The sequence below is a fragment of the Nicotiana tabacum genome, chromosome 19, assembly GCF_000715075.1.
Source record: "Nicotiana tabacum cultivar K326 chromosome 19, ASM71507v2, whole genome shotgun sequence".
Taxonomy (NCBI): Eukaryota; Viridiplantae; Streptophyta; class Magnoliopsida; order Solanales; family Solanaceae; genus Nicotiana; species Nicotiana tabacum.
In genome coordinates, this window is record NC_134098.1 from 134,095,128 (window position 1) to 134,103,033 (window position 7,906).

The window sequence follows — 7,906 nt, forward strand, 5'->3', positions numbered from 1 at the left end:
TGAGGCTGGATTCACAAGTCATCCATAAGAGGGAAAATTTTACCTTGGGTCTATTATATAGGGGGTGGGGAGATTGACGAAGATGTTACATATCGTATTGGGGCGGGATGGATGAAATGTAGACTTACTTCCGGTATTTTGTGTGATAACAAGGTACCACCAAAATTTAAAGGTATATTTTATATAGCTGTGGTCAGACTGACTATGTTGTATGAGACTGAGTGTTGGCCAGTCAAGAGCTCCCATGTCCAGAAAATGAAGGTATCAGAGATGAAGGTGTTGAGATGGATGTGCAAGCACACAAGGTTAGATAAGATTAGGAATGAAGTTATTCGGGATAAGGTGTGTGTGACCCCTATTAGGGACAAGATGCGGGGAAGCAAGTACGTACTCGCGCATTTGGTTAGTATTAGGTTTCTTTGACTACCTGTCATTTTTTGCAATTCGATCATCTTATTATCTTATTATTTATGCTGCTTTTACATAATTTTTCGGTGTTGTCCCGTCTTGATTTCTTTTTATTATTGTAGTGACTATACTTTTCTAAGCCGATGGTCTATTGGAAACAAACTCTCTACCTTCGAGGGTCAAAAAGGTCTGCACACACACTATCCTCCCCGTACCTCACTATGTGAGATTATAGTGGGTATGTTGTTGTTGTAAAAAGCTTCGGTATAAGGCCATTTTGCTGTTTCAACTGTTTATCCCGATATAACTAATATTTGAGTGTTATCCTATAATCTGTCTCGCGTGTGATTAAAATATATTATTAAAATTCTTGTGTAAATTATAGCATTATTATTTATATTGAAAATTAAAACAAAACAAACAAAATATTAATAATACTAAAATTTGCACCGAAATAATGAAAAAATTTCTTAACAACCCCATAACTTTCAGTATAATTATACACATGCAAACGTGTAAATAGCTATATAAGCACATGCCAATTGCCATGGCAGTCGATACATCACCAATGTTTTTGAGTCGCTACAATCCACACATCATGTACAAATATTTATATTATACAATGCTTGTGAATTTTGGACTTATCTTCTAAAAATTCCCAAGCATATCTTGTAAATTATGTGTAACGTATATGATATATATATAAAAGGTTTTGCTAACCTACTACATAGTTATAGTATGTTATATATTCATACATACAAATTATATTCATGTGCTTCCAAAGTTTTGTATTTATACAACCAATCTCAAATCTCGGTACATCATTTTATTTTGGCATTTCAAATATTAATTGGCAGAAAATTACATGGATAACCGAAACATTAACTGCAACAAAATTAAAATCTAATTAAGGCTGTTTTAGCTTTCTCTGCCATTTAATGTTGAGAAAGAAGCTGCATATAAAACTTAATAAAATTGAGAAACAAAAACATATCACGTAGGCTCATGCGGGCAGAATTACTAATTTCTACATCATGTTGATTTATCTTTCGAGAATTAAAAAAGAATGTTAGAGAAGAAGATTTAAAGAATAAATTATTATAATTCTAAAAGGCCAACAAAAACATAAATAAAATATTTTTCTTATTTTAGAACTCCCAAATTATTTGATATGATAATTATAATAATGAAAATATTTGTTACATCTCTTAACTACTCAACATTTAATAATTTTGTTTTACTTATTTACTTTTATTAAGCTCTATACAGTTAAACAGTGACACATAAAATAAGACAAGAGATAATATTTATCACAGAAATATTTATATCAAAGCCAAATCGGAGAAGAGCTCCTAAATTCCGGTAAACCTTATATGGAGTATTAAACTCTTTCGTCCCCCAATGCTCAGCGATCTACCAACACAACAAATCAGCATTAGTCTTTCACTATACCCGTAAAAATTCTCAGCTGTTGACAGCCACCCCACATTCATCTTCATTCTGTGTTTCTCCCTTCTCCACCTTCTCTCTCTGCTTTAGCACCGACAGATCTTCAATTCCCACTTCCCCCATTTCCATTTCCTGACATTTCACAGATCCTACACTGCACACACTTGTTGCAGTGTATTTAGTATTTACCCCAGCTGGGTCTTTTCCCTTTTCCATTGCACTGATCAATTACTTACTCAATGTGTGTAATGGAATAGTGAAGTTTAGGGTTTAGGATTTTTTTTTCCTTGATTGTTTAATTGTGGGGTTGATGGCGTCAGAGGTAGTGGGTAGTACTAGTCAGAGCTGGAAAGATGTGTACAAGGGCATGTCCTCTGATAATATTAAAGGATTGGTACTTGCATTGTCTTCAAGCATCTTCATTGGTGCTAGCTTCATCGTTAAGAAAAAGGGGTTAAAGAAAGCTGGTGCTTCTGGCGTCAGGGCTGGTACCTTTTCTCCCTTTTTTTGAAGCTTATTAGTTGTATTTATGTTTAATTTAGTAGCGGGTTTAGTTTGTATGTGCTAATGTGTTAATTTCATCTCATGAATGGTAAGTGTTGTTGCTATAGTTGTAAAGGTCTTTTCTTGGCTGAGATCTTGAGTTATCATGTAGATGTGTCGTGTAAGCAGATTTTCAGATTCTGTTATCAATTATTGGAATGGAGTGGGCTCGAATAGAGCTAATGTAGTATGTATGACTCCAACTATTTTGGGAATGGGCGTAGTTGATTGATTTTTTTATCATTTAAGTATGTGGAGATCATTACCTGTTGTATTTAGTGGGCTTTTTTTTGGATATATTCGTAGATCAGACGTGTGTGGGTGTATAATGTGGTATGAGGATTGTAAGCTTTTGTGGGTTCTGAATTTGACTGATGAAGTTCTGAATGTGACTGCAAGTGTCATTCCTAGCAAATTACTCACTTTGCTAAATCAAACTAACCAGCTGGAAGTTTAAAAAGTGAACAAACGTGTTTTAGGTAGTTAAGCTTTAGATGTTTCCTATGCTAGAAAGTATAGTGAAAGAGAAAAAACTGCTATTGCTTGACTGATTGACAGGACCTACCGTTAGGATGTTTTGCGGTATACATACTGTTCTTTTCGACGCCCTTCAGAGTTGTACACGAATACCTAATTCTTCCTTTAGTTCTAGCAAGAAACATATTTGCCAAGCATTATTCCTATTCTGGGAATGGTGTTAACCTCTTCGAATAATAGAGTCTTTGCTACATTGGCCATGACTGCATTGTATTTTTCTTTATTACGCTGTTTGGGTCTTAGTTGTCCATTAAAGATGAAACAGTAGTATAAATCTCGTTGTTTCAAGTGACAATCGGACTTAAAGCGGTGTTTTTTGGATTCATGAATGCAGTCTAGCCTGATGTGGATTACCATCTATAAAACAATGCTGATAGCCTGATACTGTTTGTATGTGTTTGCTTTTACTACAAAAAGTTTCTTGGTGCCAGTTCTTTACCTAAAACATTTGTTTGAATGATTGTATACTATTTGCTGCTTTGAGTCATAATTAGTGGCAAGACGCCTAATGCTAAATTGTCTGTAATTTGTGCTTTAAAAGTTTTTACTTGTGATGTTCATTCTTTCATTTGGCAGTCAGAACAACTTTTCCAAATTTATATGTTTTATTAATGGAGGGTTGGGTAGATTAACTGCTTATGCGGAATCATATAAGTGAGATGTGATTATATGCTTAATGCTTTTGCATCATCGGTATGGTTTACAATTCATGATGTTTTTATATTCACTTTCAGATGCACAATTTCTGTGACTTGACATTGATACTTTTTACAGGAGTTGGAGGATACTCGTATCTATTTGAGCCACTTTGGTGGGTGGGCATGATAACAAGTGAGTTGGACTACTATTATTGCATGTGATACATAATTAAAGAGTCTTCTAACCCGCCTTTTTTTGTTAATATTAGAGAGAGTAGAACAAGCCCCCTTTTGCAACAAGCTTGGGGCTGCTTTCCTTTAACTTGCATATTTTGTTACAATTAAAAGTCATTCTCTGGTTTGGTTCTTTTGGGTTCAGTTGACCAAAATCCAGTGGTCCTTGGTGTTGGACTGTTGGTTACCCCTCTCTCGCTGATATTTGAAGGAATATGGAACAGTCAAGTCATGACTGTTTTAGACATGGCCTTAATTAATGAAGTTGCTTTTAGTCAACAGTCCTTTATGGGAAAGCTCTGTGGCTGCTCTTTACTTGATCATCGGCCAAAACTAAATACAGATTTATAAGAAGTGCTGTTTATAAGCTCATGATGTGTACATTATCTAATTGCAAGGTGCAGTGCCCTTCCCTCTACTTGGTTAATTGCTAACTGATCTAAGGTTAGTTAAAAGGCTTTCTAACTAAACTGAGAGATTTTGGACTCAGGTTAAAAAGCATGATTATGTCCATTCTTCCCAAATAAACATAAGGAGAACTATACTAGCAAGTTAGGTTTTCATCAGGAGTTTATTGCACCTTGTTTCCCGGTGTTCTTTATGCTTTATCGTTTAAGATATAGTGTCGACCTGTGAATTATGTTGCACATTTATCCTGTCTGGCTGGCAAATGCTCCTCTTTTAATAATTTTAATTGTTTATTTCTCTCTTCATTTATATGGACTGTGTCTAATCCTATTGGAGATAGACTTCTAACATTTAGCTGCTATTCCAAACAGTGATTGTTGGAGAGGTTGCTAATTTTGCAGCTTATGCATTTGCTCCTGCCATTCTGGTGACTCCTCTTGGTGCTCTGAGTATTATTATAAGGTATTGCGTAATTTTAACAGCTAGTTCGAATTTGACTTTTATGGTTTTGAGTATTGATGAGGCTGTAAATCCCAGTGCCGTCCTTGCACGCATTATTTTGCGAGAGAAGCTACATACATTTGGAATTTTAGGTTGTGCTTTATGTGTTGTGGGTTCCATCACAATTGTGTTGCATGCTCCACAAGAACGTGAGATTGAATCTGTGACAGAAGTGTGGGATCTTGCTACTGAGCCAGGTAGTTTCCTGCTTCATATGGTTTATGATGTTAGTTGCTTGTTTTGTCTCTAAACTAATCTGTTAGAGCTTACTTTTCGACTGTCCTGCAGCATTTCTCTTCTATGCTGCTTTGGTGGTAACGACTTCCCTAGTTCTAATATTTCACTATCTTCCGCAATATGGGCAGACACACATTATGTTCTATATTGGAGTTTGCTCGCTAGTAGGTTCTTTATCGGTATGTGACTAAAACTATCTGATTTTGTCTTATCTGAATGATGTTGCTTTTGTTGTTGTACACATGTATTTTTCTAATCGAAATTTCAGCTGTGGTATAACAGGTTATGAGTGTCAAAGCTATTGGCATTGCTTTGAAGTTGACATTATCAGGAATGAATCAGTTAATATACCCACAAACTTGGGCATTTACTATGATTGTCATTGTTTGTATTCTCACCCAAATGAATTACTTAAATAAGGTCAGAATTGTTCATTCTTTTTATCTCCTTGTTTTTTTTTGCAAAGTTCTTCCAGTACTTCTGCATGCTGTAGTCTGTACTTGCTCTTGGAGCATAGTTACATGTGGGTGAAGAGGGTGGGGTCAAACACTATTGGTTCATTGCTGAAATGAATATAAGCAATAAGAGTGCTAATCTGCTTCTTCATCATTGAGGAGAATATCCCCTCTTTGCTGTAGTAACAAATCATTTCACAGCTCTTTATGATATCACGACTCATTCAACATTGTACTTTATGATTGTTTTCTTAGTCGACCCTGCACTTTATAACTGTTTGTTTTTTGTAGTATTAGCTCAAAGTTTAGGTGTACGTTTATCTTCCTAGGGAATGTATTGTGATCTAAGAATGCGGATAATATTGGTTAGGATCATGCTTACTTTGGATTGAGATCTTACTTTTATCATAGAGCTTGGGATAAAGGCATCTTCTTGAACCGAGGGTCTATCGGAAACAACGTCTCTGCCTCCCCAGGGTAGGGTAAAGGTCTGCGTATACACTATCCTCCTCAGACCCACTTTTGGGACTCCACTGGGTTTGTTGTTGTTGTTGTTGTGCTAAAGGCAAAATATCAAAGGAAAATGAGCAAGTCAATTACTGTCACATGTTATGTGTAATAAGAAATAAGTTGGAAAGACACAAATATACAGTACATGGAATCTTAGAAAGCATGGGCTTGTACCCGGATGCACGAGTTATACTAAAAACCAATATATTATAGCCCACTTCAAATATTTGCTTTCGAGAGGGATAATCAACTCTGAAAAAATCAAATCTGTTTATTTTATGCTTACATTTAACTGATCAGTAAAAAATTTATGCTTACATTCAACATTAATTGAAAACACATAGCTTTGTAAGGCTTTACTTTAGATGGTTTGGTCTATCAGCTATTACATTTGGATCAGATTCAGCTATGCTTCTACACATGAAGCAACATTTCTCCCAAAAAATTAAGGCAAAATTGAAGCTTTTGAATGTTCACATGCAAATGATATTTACCCTTTTGTCATTGTGATCTTCCCTCACTCCTTTTTGGGTGAATCGTCAATGCAGGCCCTTGACACATTCAATACAGCTGTTGTGTCCCCGATATACTATGTCATGTTCACTTCTTTAACTATTTTGGCCAGTGTCATCATGTTCAAGGTAATTTCTCCACTCGTCTCAATAACTTATATATCACATTGGAATATATTAGTGATATATCAATTTTCTCCCTCTTGCCCGGTTGTTTCATTAGAATTAAATTTCCTGTTCCGGCCAATCTCTGTATTTTGATGTACGATATGTATCCTATGCTTTCTTCCAATTGGGGGTCATCAAATATGGTTATGTTTGTTTTCCTTTCTATCTGTTCGTGAAATTAGAGAGCTGGATAAGCATTGAGTTGACCACGACCTTGAACAGAATCTGTTCTATAGGCTCGTATCACTGTATCCTTGAGTTCTAAGAATAAGCATTGAGTTGAACATATCCAATCGGAAAACCATTTATTAGATTTTCTGAGATCTTGTAAGTTGAATGTAGGAGGCACTGCGTTTTTCTAGTGCTTGAGCGATGTGGTTTTGTGATGTTTTATTTATAATCCTTATTTAATTCTCGGATATTCTTCTCATTGCTTGAGTGAACAGGACTGGGATAGGCAGAATCCAACACAAATTGTAACAGAAATGTGCGGGTTTGTGACTATTCTTTCCGGGACTTTTCTTCTTCACAAAACCAAAGACATGGTTGATGGTAAGCTATGCAGTTTTTCTTATGGTTTTACTTTCTCAAAGGTTTCCAAAGAGGCTTTTAATTATCAAATCTAATACAGGTCCCCCAACGCTACCTGTGCGGCTCCCCAAGCACGCCGATGATGAGGATGGTTTTGGACAAGAAGGTATTCCTTTGAAGCGGCAAGAATCTTTGAGATCATAACGTGATACTATTTGTTTTCCTCTTTTTTCCTTTTCCTCTCTTTCTTTTCACCCTGGTCCAGGAAACAATTCTAACCACCCAAATTCAGCTGCACAATTCCCTCATTTGTTCTTCATCTCCCAAGAAGAGACCACACACCAATTGTATTCTATTGGACTGTTTTTGTTATATGTAGTGAGTAAAAAGGAAGAGCTTTTCTACCCATCTTTAAGCCATGAAAACAGCACCAACTATGCATTTGCAATTGTGCTTTACTTGATTATAATGTAGTCCGAGCAGAGTGCTAGTATAGAATCGCAATTGTTTCCAGGAAACGATGAGTGTGTTTCATCATTCAAGACTAAGAAATCACAATAATGCAAGCAGCTCGATTTTAGCACGACGATGCCGACCCTTTAGAACGGTCCTTGTCGAATAGGGGATTGCTTTAAATTGGACAGGTCCAAAATAAGTTAAAAACTGGACGTATGGGATCATACAAAAAAAGAAAAAACAGTTAATACAAATGGGATCAAATCTGCTACTAATAAACAAACTTGCCCAAGATATTCCACCTTTTTAATAAGAATGG

The 7,906-nt window shown here is 35.9% G+C and overlaps 1 protein-coding gene across 1 annotated transcript; it reads left to right on the forward strand.

The window, feature by feature from the left end:
- The first annotated feature begins 1,722 nt into the window (after positions 1-1,722).
- On the forward strand, positions 1,723-7,550 carry LOC107797279 (putative magnesium transporter NIPA4). The gene is made up of 9 exons (XM_016620146.2): positions 1,723-2,345; positions 3,712-3,768; positions 4,589-4,679; positions 4,755-4,915; positions 5,007-5,134; positions 5,238-5,375; positions 6,469-6,561; positions 7,047-7,152; positions 7,232-7,550. The coding sequence occupies exons 1-9, from the start codon at positions 2,168-2,170 to the stop codon at positions 7,333-7,335; spliced, it is 1,056 nt and encodes a 351-aa protein (XP_016475632.1). The 5' UTR covers positions 1,723-2,167; the 3' UTR covers positions 7,336-7,550.
- The last annotated feature ends 356 nt before the right edge of the window (positions 7,551-7,906 follow it).

Bases quoted from the DNA above. Each gene is read 5' to 3' on its own strand.
- LOC107797279 (XM_016620146.2), top strand. From the start codon at position 2,168: ATGGCGTCAGAGGTAGTGGGTAGTACTAGTCAGAGCTGGAAAGATGTG. The intron at 4,680-4,754 runs GTATTGCGTAAT...TGTAAATCCCAG, and splicing joins GCTCTGAGTATTATTATAAG to TGCCGTCCTTGCACGCATTA. The intron at 5,135-5,237 runs GTATGTGACTAA...GTGGTATAACAG, and splicing joins CGCTAGTAGGTTCTTTATCG to GTTATGAGTGTCAAAGCTAT.